The 22796-nt window shown below is 29.5% G+C and overlaps 1 protein-coding gene across 3 annotated transcripts in view; it reads left to right on the forward strand.

The window, feature by feature from the left end:
• The window catches only part of LOC132724139 (innexin unc-9-like), a 160423-nt gene that overhangs the window by 25154 nt on the left and 112473 nt on the right, over positions 1-22796 (forward strand). The window contains exons 1-3 of one of the 3 annotated variants that reach the window (XM_060708957.1): positions 3161-3523; positions 4324-4386; positions 10477-10535. In XM_060708957.1, coding sequence (XP_060564940.1) covers positions 10534-10535 — 2 coding nt within the window. In that variant the 5' untranslated portion in view covers positions 3161-3523; positions 4324-4386; positions 10477-10533. Of the gene's footprint in view, positions 1-3160; positions 3524-4323; positions 4387-10476; positions 10536-22796 lie in introns of those variants that run through there. The other 2 variants (XM_060708960.1, XM_060708961.1) reach the window with 2 other exon arrangements.

Consider the following 22796-nt stretch of genomic DNA (forward strand, 5'->3'; position numbering starts at 1 on the left):
GTTTCGTTCAGTAAGTTATAATAATATATAAATATTAATAAGAATTTCAATGACAGTTGGTCGCCAATTAATCAAATAATTAAAAATATGATATCTGCCCTAAATATTCCAAGTTAAATTATAAAATGGAAACAAAGATATAAAAGCCCTTCAGATAATTATAGTCATAATTATGCACATAATTATTATTTTCTTGTTGATATTTTTACTCTTTGAAAGTGTCTTTTTCAAAAGATAGTTATAAAACATTTTTTGAAGAAAAGTAACTGATTTTTTTTAAATATGACAGAAGCAACTGTTTGATTGTAACGGAGGCTTTTAACTTTATTCAGCGTTCATTTTACCAAAGTATGACGTCTTTCGTTCGTGTCGGCGTCAGTTATAGAAGATACTATATAAGCTTAAAGATCAACCAATCACTTTTGATTTATCAAAGTTCCGTTAAAGAATAATAATTGTTTAGTTGTTTTGCTTTGATGGTTTCATTTCTGCTGTGCGTTTTGTAAAGGATACATGTTATATTTTTTAATTACGAAACAGTATGTTTTGTTTTACTGTACAAACAAATGGTTGTTGTTTAATATTGGGTTTTTTTACATAAGTAATCAAAGATATTTACCATATGCACAGCATATTGCTAACTTTTACGCTTTTTTCTTGGCCTGGCTTGGTAGTTTTGCAAGAAATGTTGCCTGGGATTTATTCAATGACGTATAAACTAGATATCTACCTTGACAACGTCTCATAATTCATATGAACGTTATCTACGTCAAGATATTCCACACGTCTACGTCCAAAAATATCGTTTATTATCACTTGCTTATTATACAGGTGTGCGAAATAAAAGCATCTATAGATATCTATGGGTATTTAATTAATTCCCTTGTTAACCTCTGAAGAACTCTCATCTTGGATTTATCAGAACCATGATAGACAAGGACTTTTTAGACAAGGCCCATTTCGCCCATCTTCAGAGATGTTTGTTGCACACATGTCAGAGATTATTTATGTGTTGCATTAAAAATGGGCAATATTTTCATGTTTAAATAATATATGGTACATCCAATATTTTTTTCTTCACTTTATATCAATATATCGACACTGTTATTCGTTAATACTGTAAATAAATAACCGTTTTATTAATGTTAATACTTTGAATGACCTCGTGAGGAGATATTTTGTTAATTGCCAATGTTTCAATGATATTAACTATCTGTATGCAGTTTTCACTGGGTAAACTTGATTTTTAAAACATAACGTCGTAGATAAATAGGTGCGAGCACGTTTCAATGTATATTAATTATTTAGGTTCTGTATTTTTAAAAATAGATTTAAGATATATACATACATGTAAAGCGTTTAAAATAATTATGAAAAAATGAAGAAGTTAGTATTACAATTCACCGTTATTGAAACTCATGTTTCTCTTTTATTTATATACAAGTGCTTTAAAATAATTGTATATCCTTATTTTATCTATTTTCATGTGCATGCTAGCTTATATCTGTAAGAGCATATGTTTTTAAGTTTACATCTTCATTCAGCATCTTTATGATTCACAGAAACAAATATCAAATATTTGATGACTAATGCCTAGGTCACAAATAAAACGGGCGCCGTCCGATTAAACGATTTTTATAAAATCGGCAGATTTTTTGATGTCGTGGACGCCGGGCGATTTTAAATCTGATACCTTGCGTGGTCATGAATGAAACAGTTGTCGGGAGATTTTTTGCCGAATGGATTTTAGAGAAAGAATAGAACGGATCGGGCGGTTGCCGCCTGATGTCCGTACGGCGCCTGTGCGATTTAAAAGTGAACCGGACGGTTGCCGCGCGGGCGCCGGGCGACAATGACTTTACATTTAATGACATCCTTTATAAATCAGCCAGTTGTAATTATGCGAGCAAAGAAGTCAGCTGCCAAAGCGAAGGGGAAGGCCAAGGAGATGGTCCGTGTTGTTGACACCGAGTCACCAACGGCCAGTATCGAGTCCGTAGAAGGCAAAAATCAATCAGACATTCGCATGGACATTGAAGAAAAAAAATCCGGGTACCGGGCGATAATCGTTTGACTACTTGTCTCTATTCAGGCACCGGGCAGGGCCCGGCCGATGTCCGCCCGGACGCCTTTAAAATCGGACGGTGTTTTAGTAGAACAAAGAATCGCCCGATCAAAAAATCATCGCCCGGTCGCCGCCCGGCGACCGAGCGATGTCCGCTCGATGATATTTTATACTCAGTGACCCCAAAAAATATCGTCCGGCTGCCGTTAGCTTTTAGGTATTACTTAAAACTCGAAGGCGCCCGCCCGATGAGCAAAATTTTCACCTGCTGCCGTCCGATAGTCACTGCCGCCGGACGGACGCCGGCCGATTTTGCGATTTTTTGGGAGAAACAAACGCCGCCCGACGGCATTTTCTTATTTGTGACCTAGGCTTTAGTAATGTGCTATTACAAAGTACGAGAAAGACCATAAAGGGAGACGAACATTAAGATAAGATTTTATAGATAATATAGAAGGGTTACTTCCCATTATTTATCATTGCATTTAGTATCACTGTATTTAATTTTCATCATTTGTGGTTTGTTCATTGTCTTTAATGTTGCTAGTTTTTTATATTCAAATTTCTGTGACAAAGCAGTTATTTTAAGTTATTTATTACCCGTTACAGGAAGTAAAAGATTTCATACCCTGTTCGCTTTTATGTGTCAGGTGCGGAGTTATGAAACTTTCATCAATGTTTTAGATCAAAATTTATATTTAAAAAGCATAAACTCGTCTGTATTTAAAAGGAATAACTTTATAACTACACATTCAAAAGTCGGTTGATTTGTCTCAATGTTATGCCAGGTTTAGAAACATGTGGTTATACGTATGTAGATAATATGTATTGTTTTCTACTCAACACTGTTTTTAAGGAGGGATTTGCACTTTTCCCACGTCTAATTACCAGAAGTACATCATGAGGATTTGGTGCAATATTGTCTGAGAAACACTTCTTCCGTTGCAGTGATGCAATACCTTTCTTCATCCACTGCACGGATATACAATAAAACAAAACTGCAACCAAGCGAGGAAAACAATAGAGTACTTCCGTACGATATAAATACGTCTATACCAAACATATGTTACAATATAATCATGAATACAAATCTATTTCATTTAAGCGTTACTGTTTGCCGATCCTGTTTTACCTGCATTCACTCATTATGATTAAGAAAAGTGTTTGTTAGCAACAGTAAAAAGTGTGCATGAATGCAAATGCTGGAAACCAACAATGATCCGACAGAATGTTAGTTAGTTAATTACTGCGGAATTAAACACACAGCAAAACTTTAACGAATATAATACATATATCATACCTGAAATATCTTATGTAACTTTCAATATTTGTAGCTCCGTAGGTAACAAAACGGTTATTGCACTTATTGTTTTATTAAATAACAGTAAGGAATTTAACGAATACATTTTTTCAAATTTTGGATGTTTGATATTCATGGATAATATCTTAATAAATTATGTAAGTACAACATGTGGTACATTTATTTCGAGTGACACATTTTTAGCTTAACTACAATTTTATTGATATTCTTTTTTAAAAAATCAACATTTGAGAAAGGAAATATCCATTGCAACGCATTTGGATGGTATATCATTTAATCTGTATCAAAAATATATTTAATTGGTATCAAATATATTACATTATTAATAAAAGTTTCATGAATAAAGTTTAAATGATTTAAACATTGATAATGTATAGAAAGTGGTTGGCCATTCTCATGCAATACTCTTTGGTGTTGCAACACTTCTGTTTTTATCTCATTGTCTATGCTCCATAATAATCTTCTACTACAAAGAATGATATGATGATATGTAAATATAAACACTGTCTAAACTATCTACATTGAGTTTTGAACCACATTTTAAGATCTTTCCTGTATCACTCATATTTAAATAATTAAAATAGGCTCTTATTTGTTTCTCATTTTTTTACTTTTGATGGTAATGCCTAAGCTTTTATTTAAATCATCTTCAATGTCATAACAGTCAAGGACAATATTGTATTGATGGACTTATATATGAGGAGTATAATTACGCATGTTTTGTAGTGTTATACTCCTAATTATGAAATAGTCACGTCTTATAAATATATCTTTAATAAAAAAAATGATTGTTTATACTGATTGAAACGTTATAAGTTTAAGTTTAATCAATTTATAATTTTCTTTCTTTTTATAACTTATTTGTAAAAGGTTAAAATGTGACATTGATCAAAATGTTTTATGCTCTACTCTAATCAATTTTTATATTTCATTGCAGGGAATTTACACAAACATGTTATAGTTAAAGGACTTATCGATGTGGATCTACATAGAACAAAAGGTTAGTTTAATCAGTGCTTTTATACATGAAATAAATGACTTACTATACGTAATTTTTGAAGCATTTGTTAAAGAGACAAAATCTTTGCAAATTAAAGAAAGTTTTTTTTAGTTGATAAAACTCATCCTAACAAAGTCACTGTGTCACTTTAGTTTACATTTATCCCTTTTGTTTATTTGTTTACAAGTTCCAAGAGATAAAATTGAGCTTCATAAAACGTGTCCAAATAAGATGTCAAATGGCCATCAAATCCAATTTGCATGATATGTTATTGAAAATGATATGTCCAAATATTAAGATGTTAAATGGCCGTAAAACCCAATTTGCATGATATTATTTTGTAAATGATATGTCCAAATAAGATGGCATATGGCCGGAAAAAAAACCAATTTGCATGATATTATTTTGTAAATGATATGTCCAAATAAGATGGCATATGGCCGGAAAAAAAACCAATTTGCATGATATTATTTTGTAAATGATATGTCCAAATAAGATGGCATATGGCCGGAAAAAAAAACCAATTTGCATGATATTATTTTGTAAATGATATGTCCAAATAAGATGGCATATGGCCGGAAAAAAAAACCAATTTGCATGATATTATTTTGTAAATGATATGTCCAAATAAGATGGCATATGGCCGTAAAACCAAATTTAATTTCAGATATCTAATTGTTAATGTAGTTACTTTGATCCTATTAAAGTTAAGATATATTTGCCACATGCTTCATTTATTTTGTTCTTGTTGTTTTTCTTAAATTAAAGTGTATATTTATATCAATGTATGCAATGCAGTGTTTTTGTGCATGTACGACACGTGCTTTTAGATTTTTGTGGTCACAAGGTTAAGAAAGTAATGTCATGAATTCTGCCGGTTTGATGTGGGTATTTTGATAATTAATAAATGGTTGTACTGTCATAGCATTCATTGGATGCCCATGCGGTTAAACACTGACAAATGGTCATAAACATTTTATTAAAAAGTCTTTGAAGGTCATCTTTCTTATTATTTGAACTAAATAAAAAAAGGCTTCTTTATTGTCAAAGAAGCTGTACCTAGAAAAGCAGATAATCGTATGAAATGATAATGAATTGTGCAGAAGATGTGGTGAATATACGGTTGTCAAAATGTGCTATTTTCATTTAGCTATGTTTTTTTTCTTTTTGTATAATTTCATGAGTTTTTCTGCAACAGATGTCACGATGATATTTTGTGATCAGTTTTTCTCTGCTTGTGTTCGATCCGAACAGCAACATTTATATAATTCCCTTTGTGTTATATAATATGTTCATATATTTCGCCACGTAAAATGAATAAATGTTTTATGAGGTATCTTATCTAGATATTCCTTGTCGTCATGATTATGAATATATCATCATATCATATGTATTGATTGTTAAAACAACAGATGTGGGAATAACAATAAAAAACTTACAATCATATCTGATATATGGTTCGAACATGTATGTAGATTAAGGTATTTCTGTCCCAAACACATTTCTAGAAGCATTTGAACAAACTTGAGGGGTATCAAAACAAATTTAATTAAATTCTACAATTCAATCTTTTTAAATCTATTATTCATTCAAACATATAGCTTTTGATTGTCTGTGCTATTTCGTCTTTTATCTTTTATCGTTTATTTTTTAGATGTTATACATTCATATTTTAACATGTGCATTTTGTAAAGGAAAACAGCTGAAACATATTCCATTGTGAAAATACCTTAATAAAACGTGTTTCACAAATTATATCTATCAAGTTTGATCATTAATTTGATTGAGTTTCATGCTAATCTCTGTACGACGTGCGACATATGGTTGCAAGAGGAAACTTACAATAACAAAACATTCATTGCAGGTTTCATAATTTCTCATTAAAACTGAGAAAAATTCAATATTTGAGAAACATCTTTTGCAGGTTATGTTAACCCTGCCATGCTATATTAATCACCTTTTGCAACAAGTTCAGAGCTAAATGAGCCTTCACGTCAAAGTTTGTATTTTTATATTAAAATTCCTTTAATTAATAGATTTAAAGCAGGAGAAACCAATTACACACATTTATTATGAGAGCTTTCATTCAAAATTTCTTGAATTCAGTTTGAGTCGGTAGCCGGTGCTAGGGTGCTTTCCGTACAAACTTATTCAAATCAACCTGCAACATGTTCAATTTTGCCGTTTTTTGCATTGTTAAGGATTTTCGTTGTTTCTATTCCAATGATATAACTAACTTAACTGTAATTTTGAAGTCTTTCCTTGTTTGCAAAAAGAGTTCAATGTCACATATAAATTATGATATTTTACCTGAGCAAGGTGAGCTTGTATTCTTATCGTTTACTGTTCAAAATATAAAGAATCATAAAGATATATTTCATATTTATGGTGATACTAGCAATTAATGATATTTTCTAACCGGAATTGACAAGTAAAGAAATATCTCACCACATTATTCTGTATTTTATGTACAGTTGTATCGTCTGTTTGTTTATTTATTTTACTTGTTGTTGTTTGTTTGTTTGTTATTTTACAAGACTTAGTGTAGATTTGTTATAGTAATCCATATGCAACAAGTTAAATCTAAATTATAATGGCATGTGAGTTATATTTTCAATACTGCATTCTTTAAATGGACGATTTTTCAATCTGTCGCCGGAATGAAACAAATAAGCCACGTACCATATTATTCGCTTTGAATAACAACGATCGACAAACAATATACTTGACAGCTTTTAGAAGTTTAACAGCAAGACATCAAATTTAATTACATCAGAATCAAAACACATTTTATGTCACATCGTTGGTAACAGTCTATTTGTTTCGTCATCATATGCATGTGAACTAAATCGACAGATGGTCTGGCTTTATACTGATGCAATTGCTTTCATCTTCTGTTCCGTGTATATGACTTTATGTGTAGACAATTGTTTTGGTTTATATCAAAATTAGAGTCTTTGCCATCATATAGTGGTAGAAATTAAATATAAATCAAAACCGATAACATTACGCTTAATGGTAATCGAAACAATTAGACCATAGTGTAAACATTTAAAATACTTTCTAAAACTTTTGCTAAATCTATACAAACCTTCATACCGTCGATGCAACAGAAAATTACTTCTTTATTTGTAACTAAATTTCTTTTACAGCTTTTAAACTTCTTAAAGCTAAAAAAATAATTGTTGTTTTTTTCTTTCTTTCGAAATTCTTCTTCGCAATGAAAACGTTTATTTATCGTCTGGTATATTAAACATAATAATCCAAGATCAACATGATATTCGTTGCTTTTAATTCATTTTTTCTCGTGCTTGATATTTCAATAACCATTCCAAAATATTTTGTTTACTTTCTGGTTTCGCTTCTAAGAAAAATAAATCCTTACAACATCATAGCATTGGTATTTTAAGTTTGTCTCCCTTAGCACAAATCAAGGTACGTAATGCTAACACAACATTTTCTTTCTGAATCTGTATTAGTAGTCTCCCTTTAATTATTTAAATGTGTGGCAGAAAACTTCCTTATTATAATCTTAGTATATTTTGATACTGAAATTTAGAGAGAGAGAAAGTTAAATAGCTAAACGAATTATTTAATTATTTATATACTTCTTAAATGAGATTATAGTTTGCCTTTTCAAGACGTTCGTAGATATGCTATAAAAGAATAGTAACCACCGAGTATCATGATTCAGGATGTGTCAGATTAGTCTCCCTTTACTTCATATTACCTCCTTTTTATATAATGTAATTAAGATATAAATCAAACTTTATTGTACAATAGTAAACTAAGATATAGACATACATTATCTTGATAGACAAAATATGAAATTGCATTGGGTTAAAGCGACGAACATGACGCCGTCTTCTTTTTTACATGACGTCAAAATATTAAATGAATTATAAATTGCAATCAAATATGGCTATCTATAGGTCGTAGTTTTTTGATTCAGCTTGTGTGTGTTTTCCCTATTCTTGAAAATATACATGAAGGATTATAATTTTCAGAATTAAAATCATCTTACTCAAAATCTTTTTTATACACAACATTTGCAAATATATAATTATAATATTTTTCAGACATTGTTCTACCATCATGAATTATCTTGTTTGTAAGCATATACAAGATAAGTCTGACTTTAGTGTTATTTCTACATACCATTTCCATGACAAATATTCCTTTTTATAGATACTCAAACCTAAATTATTTGAACTTTGCAGAATTTCACCGCGGCACAGTCTTGTTGTATACAGGTAACTGTAAGAAGCATGATAAGCACTGTCTTAGGTATAATTGGTATCTGTTTGTGTTCCATGTTTTGATCCCTTATCATAATGAGAAATAAATAAGCAGCATGCTGAACGTGTGATATTTATTAAATTATTATTGATTTATGTGAAATAGATACACCACAAGTGCGAACATTTCTGAAGGCATTATATCAGTTTCTAGAAAATTTTAGATAACTTTTTCCGATCGTTTTTTAAGTTTCTGTATGTTGTAGATACACAAAAAGTGAAGTGAAGTATGACGGCTTGCTAATGAACATAGATTTATTTTAAGTTGCTTAAATAGAATAACATTTTTGTTGAACAAAAGAAGAACTTAATCGATGATTAATTCCTAATAATCTCCCTTTATTTGCAGGAATTTTAAATTTGACAATAAATTTTTACATTTAACATTAGTTTTGCGATAAAAATTATGTAATCTGAAATTTGTGTAGAAACGCCGTACAGAGGACAGTGAGACCAAGTCAAAAGATTTTAGTTGTTCACATGCATATCAATTGTGAATACAACAGGAATTGATATGTCATTCTGATACTATTTAGTACAATGCTTTGCCAAAGTGATATTCATTTGTTGTATGTTTTATGCAATGAAAACTTAAGCAGAACCATGTTCTCATGCGAATGGAAGCCAATAAGCATGTATAACAAAGTATGTTTTTTGGTAACATACCATTTTCCTAGCTGTTATTGTTAAAATGTTGTCAATGTCTTTATCTATAATATATCATTTGAGTTATAAACATATTTGGTTGTTCCAAAGGTCGCAAGGTGCTATTGTATTCACAATTAGGATCCAGATAAATTTATCTATTTTGATGTGTTTACCTTTTTCGATATCGTCATTGTGATGAAGCTTCCAGCATTAACCTGACGTAATTACATACTTTGATTACAATATGGTAAACATCAAACAAATAAGCACCAAGTGATCACCAATATAATTGTAATTAATTACTCTACACTTGAATCAATCAATGAAGTGCATGAGAATAACGTTTTATAGTCAATTGGTTCATGAACGGTTATAAACATGTGCATACAGATTATGTGTGATTTGATGGCATTTTAAGTAAGACTTTAGTCTCTTAAATGTTGATACCTCTTATTTCAAAACATACGTAAACCATTATGACGAGACTTTTCAGCTTTAAAGATGGTCGATAATAATCTGGTGATGAGATAGAAGGTTTCAGCGAAGGGGTCCATTACCTTTTTGTATGTGCAAGTAAGAATGAAAAGTTTCTTTGTAATATTATCTTTTTGATGTCGTCAATCCACATTAAACACATTTCGTCATACAGTTATATTTAAACAAGATTGAAATTCTAAACGGCCACATGCATTGTTCTGTTTCTCCCTTTCTTGTTGTTATAATATTTCCTAAATGTCTTTTGCTGTATTTCAAGTACCCTTAAAATAAGAAAATAATTGATGGTTGTTTATTGTCCTCATTGCCCCTGCTCTCATTTTGTTTTCAGTTTTACTTTGTAGAGGTTAGAACAAAATATGCTTAATTATGTTTGTAATTCTAGCATATGAAATGGAAGAAAGAATAAACACAATGGAAACCTAATTACAATGTAAATGAAAGAAATGTATGAATGGACTTTATTCTGTTTAAACGTATACCGACCAAACATGATTTGATGTGTTAGGCATGCTTATGCTTTGTTATGTCTCTGTAAAGAAAGAAAAACATGCGGAGTAAAGCCAGCTCAAATAAAACAGAAATTGAAACAAGAAACGAAAAGCATGTTTATATTATATAAATCCGTTATATTTTTTTAAACTTTCAGGTAACAATTATCGGATGCCAGATTTAGATCTGGTCGGCGGTAACTCGGATCGCAAAGATGTGAGTTTTTTTACTGTAACGTGCCCCGTTATTGTTCCGAACATATTATTTTTACTTTTATGTTTTCTCTTCACGCCTACTATTTCTGTTTTATATTACGCTAGCTTCATGTGAAATTTCGTTTTACGTGAAACTTGTAATCTCATTACGTCTTGTTTAATTACCTGTTTTTAAAAACTTTACATATTTTGGCAAAGGTAATCGTTGTAATTAGGAATGCTTCTGAAGTTGAAATACATCCAAAATTCATTTTGTGCATGTGAAATTTTTTTTCTAATTTTCGTTATTGTATTCACCGGCACAATGTTAATAACATGTGGTGTGCATGCGGATATTGTGGCAGGAAAACGAGCAATATCTGTTATGATTAATAAGTTTTTGTATTCGAATTAATCAACGTGTTTTCTTAACATCAAGATTAAACAAAACAATGTGATATTTCGTATTTTACTGTATTCTCTCGATTGTATCAACTGTATGCTCAAATACATTTTAAAGACCAGTTAAATTTAAATGTTCTTTCTGTCTGACATCGATGGTAAATTCAGCATTCGTGTTAAAGAAAAAATGTTTATCTTGAGATAATTAAATATTATACTTTGTCAATATTTAAGACTCGTGATGTAGTATACTAATATTTTACTCACCTTTTCTGCGTGTGTCTGTGTGTTTTTATTCTCTCTATCTTGGTGAAATTTAAATTATAATAATATTGTTAAAACGACTTGTTCGAATGATTATTTCTTACAGGCACATTATGCCTCAGAAACTTAAAGGATTTACTTCTTTAGAATCGGCAGTATATTTAAATAATGATTTTAGAGAATATAAGACACTTGTTACCTGAAGAAAGTAGCAATGAATGTCAAATAATTTGTCATAAAAGTAAATGTAAACAAAGTAGTATTTTGACTTCCATACAAAATACTATTTGACTATTATCATTTCTTACTGCCTAAAAGTAACAGAAGAAATTGATAGTGCAGGTATCTGGCCAAAGCGTAACTTTTTGAATAATATAAAAGTACATCAAAATTGGAAAAAAAATATAGAAAAATGAATAAAGCATTTCTACAATGGGCCTGTAAGTGTATAAAAAGATACTGAATGCACACATGTATTGCAGATGAAAATGCAAAAGTTAATGTTGACATGCATACTTTACTTTTAAGTGTTACTTTTTAAGGTTTTGAAGTATATGTTTCTTTGTTTTGAAAATATTGCTAAAACAGATATGAGCCGACTAAGATCTATGGTTTGTACAACAATGATTTTCCGGTTAATTAGATATAGTATTTGTTAGATATAGCTCACTTTAAACAGATTTTTTACAATAACACACTTTTGTTTTTGAGAAATCCTTATACATTGTTTGTATATATCAAAGAAGCAATCAGTATCTGACAGAGTAAGTCAGAGGCATAATGTTATACGGGTTATTTAATAACGATGGTATTCACATACATTTTACCGGTATAAAGGAAAGTCTGAGCTATCTATATTTCATCATATTCTCTCAGAAGATTCGTTCTCAATATACATGATTTGTTTTAAATGTTTTCAAGTCAAGCTTGACTTTTACTAATAGAAACAAAAGACAAAGACATAAATCAAAGAAGAAAAGTAACATGATGTAGTCGTTGTACATATAAACTTAAGTATTGCTTAAGTCTTTAAGTTTGTTAATAACGCACAGGTGTCGCTTCTTGGAACATTTGCATTTCTTCAAACATAGCTTATGCATATTATGCTTCAAAAATAAGTATATTTTCTTTTCTTTTTTAAAAAAATGGCAAACATGACATTGACAATGTTTAGATAAAAGTTTAAAATATGTTAGACGCTTTTGACCTGAATAAAATAGCGCTGAATGTGAAATGTTTTGTCTTGAAAGAAGCAAAATGTAAACAAAGTGTGCGTATATAATGTATAACTGTAGTAATGGCCAAACGCAACAAAGCAAAAACAAAATGATTCAGATATATGTCAATATGTAGATTTTAGAAAACTACATCAGGACACCAACTTCTTTGGCATAATAGGCCATTAATGTTTTAGTTTTAATAATTATGTACAATGATGCAATAAATACGTTTTACATATATTAATGTGTACATTTCGTCTCAAGTTACGGCATTATATATTACAGTTTACAAGATAAATCAATTCGATTTATTTCAATATTTTTCGAACTTGTCACCATATTTAGACGGTTCTTCGCCAATGAGGTGGGTTTTCAAATATACGTATAGGTTATAGGTTATATACAGAGTTTTAAGAAAATTAGTTTCTTAAAACTCTGTATATAACCGACTTACAGTTAGCCCTGTCTATTCAAATCGAGTGCACTATGTAAATAGGCGGAGTCCATTAAATCGGCTCATTAAATATATTTAGTACATACAGTTGAGTTACAGCACTATATGGAAAATACTTCGGCAAAATTTAAACAAAATAGAGCAATTTCATTGGCAGACAAACTTTGGCGAACTGTAAATTAGGTTAGAGATATCATATAAATATAACTTGTATTTTGATAGAAATGTTATGCTTACATGTACTATCTAATAGCTTTAATGGCCCGAAGGCAATTACTTTTCAAAATTTATTTAATACCTTAAAAAAACAATTCCAATATGAGCGCTATAATGTCAATGACAAAGAAAGATTTATAAGTAATCATTATGTTCATCCGAATTCTTATGATACTTTATCATTGTTTTAAACAACGAGAGATTTTAAATACAGACTGGTTAATTATGAAGAATCTCACTTTATTTCTCATTTATTGCAAGTTAATCAACATTTTATTTAACAACTAGTAATAATTACAGATCTAATTACGAATTAATGGCAATGTACCATGTAAGCATTTACCACCCAAGTGTGGTACATTGGGTAGAGAACATAGAACATATTTATTGTATAATGCTTTGTCCATTGAACGACTTTGTATATATGATACTTTTATTTTGTTTGTTATATTGACCCTACATATTAGTTGATGTATATCTGACAATATAAGCATATGCTTCATGTTGGATGAAAAGAATGAAATCATCGTAATTTGTTCACATGTGGTCAAAGATCATACATGTGGCGGATCTTTTTTATCTTAACAACTCATATTCTTTGCTATCAGATAATTTCAATTAGTTTTTGAGTGAATTTGAGTTATACATAATATGTTATGATATGTTATAATTATAAGATTTTGTTTAAAGGGTTTTTTTAAACAACAAAAGTATTGTAAATAGTATATTAATACATTTATATGTATATATAAGCTTAAACATGGTATTCTCTTCCTAAACGGAAATCAGTTGTTTTAAAGATTAAACGCATTGATGAATGCAATATGGTTAAAAGTAATTTGAAAATGTGTAAATCTTATATATAAATCGCTCATACATGATGTTAAACGATACTAGAGAATAGCTGTGTTATAATTGAACCGCATGTAAATGATGATGTTCATTGATTATGACGTTAAACTGCACATGCTTATACATATTCGGAATTGCAGGTTATTAAATTTGCAGGTTATATATTATTTTAAATGCAAATTATTTCATGTTGAACTAGTCAGTAACACACACATAAGTCAATATGATACCACTTGTTGTCATAATTCTTTAGAGTCTTTTCCAATAAATTTTAATTTTTTCAGTGAAAGCAGCCCCTTGTTTATAATTCATCAAACGGTGAAAATCTGTTTAACGTATGTATTACCCGTCACTACCTGTAATTTTTACATTCATTTCGATTTCTATTTTATCAGATTTGGCACGTTACAGCATGTGCAACGAACACATGGAATTCAATTTTGGCAATGTTTTCAATTATGACGACAATGCATTTAACAGCTGCAAACAAGACATTTTAAAAGTAGGGTATAATTCGTATACAGACTACTCAATTGTAACACTGCATGAATTTAATAAAGAACACACGTTCACAGACAAATAATCAGGCACACTTACAATTATTTGAATTTTGGTCATTTTATCTGCAGTTTCAACTGAATGGCTAGCCAAGTACGCCAACACATGATTTTCTTTCGCGTGGGTATGTTGTCAGAACTGTAAAAAGTAGACCTAACAACCACCCTATATCGTTATTTTTGTTGTTCTTTTCCCCAGAGTAATCTTATTAAGTTTTAAATATGTTTAACTAATTGTTCGAAACACACATGAAATAAAAAAATGTCAGTAAAAATTCAGAACTGTTAATGATTAAATCTTTTTATGAATTTGGGGTATATATTCATTCGTTTTACCAAAGAAATATTAAATATTTGATAACGTTGTAAAACCATTCGAATTAAAAGTAACAGCTTCTGTTCTATCATTTAGTTGATCAGTTCTGTAAATGCCACATTCTGTAAATGCCACATTATGACATTATTTGCAAAATTTTTTTTACAACACACAACCACATAAAAATATAAAATATATCTACTTTAGGAATAACATAAACATAAGAATGAAAAAAATAAATCATATCAATTTGTCAACAGCGGAGTTAATGAAGTCATCTTACTCATAATTTGGATGATATAGTTGTTTTTTATATTGTCATGCCAAAATTAGTGCATTCAGAACATATTCTAGGATCGTACAATGTCAAAACTCTCTATGTTGCATCATTGCACCTTATGAAGAATGTAGTATTTATGATGCTATCTGTTGTTAAGATAACATTTATCTGATTTTATGTTGCCTATATTTCCCGGAATGTATTAATATAGACGTAAAAATATTTTGCTTTTTCTTTTGGCAAATTTGTGCAACAAATGTCACAGAAAAATTTACAATGCTGTCATAAAAATCTTTGGTAAGCAAATTTCACCTAGTAAATTCCCAATGTTTTGACCGAAATCCGCTTCTATATGTTGAGTAAAATTCATTGAAGTCCATATTAGTTAAGTACTTAATGAATAATGTAACATTTCATTTAACATACAGACTTCAAGTTGTTACAATGCTACATATTTGGACGTTTAAAGTGCTTTTTTTACTTCAACATACTATTTATTGCTAAAGCCCCTTTGCAACGCTTAAGATGAAACAACTATGATACTCGTATTACTTGAATTTGAGTAACTTTGACTCGTATTAATTAAGACGTAGAAACTTGTACATAGAAGTAGGTTTATTGCGTGGGAAATACCTCGAAAATAGGACGGTAGCCTCGAGTTTTTCTTCAAAAAGGTTGTCAATTATATACTAGTTATTCTCAGTAAGTATGCAAAATACTAGTTTTGATTTTCCATCTTTAACTATCTATGTAAAAGTGAAGAAAACTACAGGAAAAGTATTTAATAAGCTATTATCAAAGAGCATGCATAAAAATGAGCAACACATAGAAACAATTTATGTTTGGTAAATCTTTTAAAACATAATTTAACTGATAAAGGAAAATTAATAGATTCAATCAATTTATAGTTTAAATAATAATTGGGACATAAAACCCAAATGATTTGTTGTTGTTTTCTATTTTGGTTTCCAGCGTCAGTCATTATAGAGATAAGTGCTGATTATGTTTCACTTAATTATTAATATCAGAATAATTGTTTTGAACAACGAGGCATTACAAATATAGATATATTAATCAAAAGATATTTTACTTTATTACAATTTTATGGCAAGTTATATAGCACTTAATTAAGTTATAAATTTAGCTCTTATTGAGTTTTTACAGCAATATGTTTCTTTGAAATATTCGCCACACAAGAACAGTATGTCTTATACCTGATTTACAAAAAGTGCATCGTCTGTTTCTAGCATTTTAAATGATAGAAATTTATGAGGCACATATTAAAAAAAGAGAAATTATGGCAAAATTGATTTAACTTATCCTCTTGTTTGGTTTTATTCAAATATTTTCTCAGATTCATCTTTTTGTTTCCTGGCCAAACTTCATTATGCAAATTTTAGTGGAATATCACAAACAATTATGTAACGCTGAAATAATTTTTTCAAAAGCAACAGTTTTATGAGCTTTTGAAAATTTCAGTTTGTATTGTGAAATATATTTTCAAAGCATTATGGATACCCTACAGTTTTGTTTTCATTTAGAACTTGGTTGTAGATCATGATATTAAGGTTCTTCAACTATCAAAGAGGTACATAATATGATAAGTATTGAATGATAATTTATAACGGATTATAAATTGATATTTTGCATTGATATAGTCTACTATAGTCTACAGTTTGAAGTCTTTTTTGTATGTAATATTCAAATGTTGATTCATTCATTTGCTTAATTTTTTTTGATGTTAACAATAATTTTGTAAGCCGATTTCTTTGAAACGACATGAAAATCTAAACTGAATACGTAGATAATTTGTCATTACAAAGCAAAAATAGAATAAATTCATTTCCAATCAAAATTAAAGGATGATCTTTATGTATTATAGAGTATATCATTAGTTATGGCTTTGGTTAAGAATGCATCTCATAAGTATTCTTAATAATGGTAATCATTTTAACACGATAGCTACACTTGTATCAAAATTACTTGCGAAATTAATTTTACAACCAACCCACATTCCATACAAAACTATGTTTGAGAATCAATTTACCTAATGATAAAATGATTCTCATATCAATTTGTCAATGACGATGTGTTTAATTGCGTTACGACATGTATGAGATGCAGGAGTAATTGTAAGAAGTAGGTGCATTTGAAACATATCAACAACGTAATAAAATGAGGAACATCTTCAAAGTACTGATAATTATTTTTCTCTATTTTGTATCATTACACGTTACGGGGAAATCATTATTCGCAATGTTATCTATTTTAAAGACAACATTTATTGCATTATTAATGTTATTTACATTTACTGGGATAATTATATGAAGACTTGATATAAACTAAGAATACATCGCATTCTTGGCAAGTTTTGGTGCGTACGAATGACAAGGATCCACTTTAACATAGTTATGAACAAGACATATGCGAAGCTAAAACATTTGATTTACGCTGAATTAACTTTACGAAACTAGAAAGAAGAAAGTGTTAAATGAATGTGAAAAGCAAATAGTTTAGCTTTTACTATTTCTTTTTTTTTACAAATAGGTGGTTAAATTAAATTTAAATTTTTAGTGTTAGATATTATTTTATTTGAATATTCTTTTAAAATATTTATGAACTCCAAGTAGATATTACTTAGAATATGCATTTAATTTTACTAAAAATTACGCAATCACAAGTACAGCATAAAAACAATATGTCAACGAAATCATTGGGGAAAGATGTAATGACTCTTATGAAACGCCGAGTTTATAAATCTTCGACTGCCTCTCAAAATTTTATTTTGTGAGCTTTGCAATTGGCAATTGGTACACACATTAGCATTACGTATTTGACTATTCATGGAAAGACACGAAAGTAACGCATGGTGAATTATGTAAAGCCGGTGCTAACGTTTGTGACTGTATCTTAAATTAACGACTACAGTGAAGGAAGAGACAAGTCAAATCGTGTCTGTAACATTGACAATTTTTCGTGTTGCGGGCCCTTCAAAGTTGTCATTAAATTGATCTCCGTTTATTCAATATTTCTACTATTAAAAGCAATGACATTTGATTATCATAACCATTGACATGTTACACTTTTAATTCATAACTACAATAAATATATTTATTAAACAAAGAATCAAAAAAGTATTTGCCGAAGGATATATCGCAAGTTGTCTTTGAAAGTCTATAAATAAGAGATTTGATTAACTTTAAGTTTTCTTTACATTTGCATGAAGGTAGAACAGTAACAATCATGTGAATATAACTGCAATTTACTCATATGATTTTATATCATCAAAACGTTTCCTCGTCTAATTATCATATTTCAGAAATACAAACTTGCAACAATATCTGTTTTAACGTCAACCTCTTCTTATTCTACACTTAGATTTTAAAAACACTTTCTAATATTAAACTTAGCATCTTAACTGAATGAAGTGTGAAACACAAAACTTACTGAAAGAAAGAAATGAGGTATTTTTTCTTAGATGCGTCATCTAATTAGGCAACGGAAGGTTACATGTTTATAAACACTGCTGTTACATTTTATCTTTTTAAGTGTTGACATTGATGTTTGTATGGTTTTAAATGAAATTATATATCTTTTTCAGATGTAATTAGTTCTTATGATTAGTATAAAGTACTTGACCTATATTCTGATTTTTGTTCTGTTTATCTTCAGAAAATTATTATGATTTGAAAATTAAGTCGTCGTTTTGCACTTTACAATTCGTTTTCTCAATCATCAGAATATGAAAAAGTAATTATATAAAATATATTAATTAGTCAACAAAATTATTCAATGATTATACCGTATTCCATTAGATGTGTTAACAGTACTTTCGCATTTATTCTAGAGAGATGGTTTTATATTATAGTCATACAATGTAAAACATGTCATATCGTGATGACAGATATTAGTCTTCCCTTTGTGTTATGAACACAACTATGCGGAAATCATAATGAGCAATGCTACCTATTATCATGATATCTTTTTTATGATGTATAATGTAATTTACACTTCTTGTTATGAGTGTTTGAACATGCTATATAACCCGATCGATCTTTTGGCCATTGCGAAGAGTAAATGATTCTATTTGGTTTAAAACTACATTTCTGAATTTTGATAAGATCTTACTAACTATGCAAAGTGAGGTTCTATGATTATGACATCGTTTTCCATTGTTTCTGTTTTTATAATTTGCAAAAAAATAAAAGGTAGACAAGACAAAGACGATCTTCCCCTCACCTAATTTATGTTTAATTGATGAAATAGCTTACTCAATATATTTTAGGAATCACTTTATATTTTACCGTCATATACATGTATAAAAGGTTGTATTAAATAATATTACTTAACTAATTAACTAAAAACATGCCCTTCACAATCCGTTGATAAAAAGATAATGTCGATTTTCATTTAAACGGTATGAGCAATCTTGTAAGAATATAATCTTTATAACCTTCATTTCATCTAAAATGGCATATGTTCAATGTCAAAATATTATTCTTGCCTTTGAATCATTTGAAATAATTGATACATTAAACATCATTTATACGGTAACACAATGTAAATAATAATGTTATATAGTCATAAATATTGAACGACTGACGCGAAAGCTAAAATATTTTCAGGTGAAAGCCTTGTTAGGAACCATTTTTATTAGTTAAATGATTAAAAGACGCATGCTTCTCAATGTTAATATGGTATATGTATTTAAGACACAATAAGTTACTTACTGCTGTATTTTACTGAGCTTTATCAGACGTAGCAGACAAATTCGTTTTCCTCGGAAGAATTACAAAACAACTAGATAAGTTTAATGACTCTGTGAAAGATATCATTTTTCATGTCTGTAAGAAATATTCAAAAATTGCACCTTATGTTCTGCAGTCCCTGTTAGATAAAGTTTTGCCAAAATAAAAAGGACACAGATATCATACAGAAATGTATTTAAATGTGTTTGTCTGACGCACTATCTCCAACTTTTTGCAGATATAATAATTAATTTCTTTTTAATTACACTACCGTATAACATGAAACCATAGAAAAGCAAATTACCAAAGGCTTATAACTTCTTGTCATGTTATTATTGGTTATTATTGATGATTATTATCAGGGTCTTTTTAGGTCAGGAATATTCCTATCTTAATCAAAAGGACGGCATTTGTGGTTGTATTAGCAATATTGAGCAAGCAACGCCCATATATGATCATATTAATTATTTTAATGAAAGTGAAAAACAAAAGACTGATAAGTGGGTTAATTATAAGTAACCCGCTTATGTTGGCATACATGAGCATTGGTGTTTTATGTAGATACAAGTGCATTAACAACATATATTAAAATGGCTCCATGAGGGTATGACAGCTTCGTCTCATTCTTTAAAAAAAATCCCAATTAAACAAAGCTTGTTTCCGTGTTTATACAATATGCTCTTACGGTTTTATCTTTCGAAGTGTTGTCTTCAAAATGTTTATATAGTTGATATTTGAACTTAAGTCAATGAGTAACTTTGCTGTTTTTCTTCTGAATTGTTGTGTAATTAGTAATTTGCAATAATTACAAAACATTATGCTTATCTATAAGTTTTTCTTATGTATCATTTTGGCACATACGTACACTTTGAGATTGTACACTTTTGTGTATGTTTGCCCTGTATTTGCTTTTTATGTTTATTGGTGCTTTGTCAATTGCTCTTCTTAAGGGCTTTAGTACAGATAAAAAAATCTTTTATGAAACCGTTCTTTAGAATATTGTTAGACAAATCATTAGTAGATTTTATATATTCTTTTTATAAGAAATTAAATTTTCGTATCATATGAACCATTAAGTTGCCTATTTGCTGTCTTTTACTAAAACATATTCAATGCCTATATGACTGAAATACTGTTGGGAAAAGGCGTTAAATGAAACAAACAAACAAAAATAACTACAAAAAGTGTTTTCTCCTTATGAATGAACTTTAACACATTTAAATATTGCAGTTTTGACTGTTGTATCCTCGACTTTTATCAGGTATTCTCCAGATATAAGTAATAAAACTCTAGGAGATGTATCTGGCTTATAGACATAAACTCATCAGTTCAGGCCAGCACTTAATATAATGGTGTTAAACCTTAATTTTATAATAAACACAGTTTACTCGATAATAATTTTCCTTGAACAAGGTTAAATTTACCTGCTTACGCCTATTTAAATTGTTTCTAACTAAATCATCAATAAAAGTAAGTATCCGTTTCAATAAAGCTTTTCTTATTGTCAAATGTATCTTGCCATATTATTACGATGTTATATTTTATTGGTGAATAGACAATATTTCCAGAAATTCGCCTATAAAATTATCTAAAATTTTCAAGGTTATTGTTTCAAATTGCATTTTATCATTTGCATTATCTGTTTTATGGATGAACGTCAATCAAAGAATTGTTGTATTACATAATAATTCATGGCGCTTGGCATACAAAGCTACTCATAATCAAATGTAGGAACAATACCAAGTAAAAGTTCAAAGTTATGTAAAAAGTAATTATTTGTCGAACTATTTACCACCACAATTGTCGTTGGGTGAAAAGAATTCTAGAACTTTCGCAAGCAATCTATATAATACAGTATTTATTGTCCTTAAAACAAAGAGACTTATCTCATCAAATGTAGATTCGAGTGTTTTTATATTTATATTGTGCAAATCAAACAATAGGTAATTTAGCAATTATCACACTTTATGTTCTCTTAATAATGTTTTACTCATTATGCAATTTTTTTTTCCTGTCTGAAAAGTTTTGCACAAGATGGAATCCGTTTGATGTAATCGTCATCTGAATTGCAGGAAATCTGTTATCGTCTGCAACATTCGTCCGAACATATTCCTGTATTCTTGATAAGCGAGCGAGTAACACCTAGATTTAAACAGGCTCTTTTACAGCTCTTCAAAGTTCATTGATAGAAAATCAAGATAATTACCAGTTAAAACGGTGCATATAAACTTGTCAAAACCAATATTATTTTATATTTATAAAGACTTTTTACTTTCATTAATTTGAACTGACTTGATACTAGGACATATCATACACTGTATTCATATTTCAAGTTCCTTTTATATGAAAATATTATATTGAGGACGTTTAACAATCCATGCAAATCACATAATATTTATGCTATACCGGCGTACATGCATATTGCACATAAAAAGATTCAATGTCAGTTTGGACTGACAATATCAAAAATGTGTTTCACTACAAATTACTCAAAGGAAGAACTCAATAGTAACTTCAATATTTCTTCGATTTGAGGCAAACTATATACTATTAGGTAGATGCTGCTCAATGTTATAAGTTTGATTTGTCTGCGTCTCACCTTGTGTCCTATTTAAATGTGATACAAGTATTTGGCTATGATTGTTTGTCTTTTTGTTATTGTTGTTGTTGATGTTGATCTTTTTTTACATCTAAATTTGCAACAATAGTCAGGATTAGTCTAGTAAATACAGCTGCTGTTTCATCAAATCAGCTTAGGTTCAATACAATTTATATGACAAACGCAATTAATTCCTAATTTCTTCTTGAAAAAGGTATAGAATTTAGAAGGCATGTTCAATTATTCCTTGTTTTTAGCAAAGTTAACTTGGCAATACTTTGTATGCGACGAGACTATATCCTGTAACTGCTGTTCACTTGTTTAAATGAAAGTGTTTGTCTGAACTAGATTTTGTTTTAAACAATAAAGTGTAGT

The sequence above is a fragment of the Ruditapes philippinarum genome, unplaced genomic scaffold, assembly GCF_026571515.1.
Source record: "Ruditapes philippinarum isolate M1 unplaced genomic scaffold, ASM2657151v2 ctg674_1_1_1_1, whole genome shotgun sequence".
In the NCBI taxonomy this organism is placed as follows: Eukaryota; Metazoa; Mollusca; class Bivalvia; order Venerida; family Veneridae; genus Ruditapes; species Ruditapes philippinarum.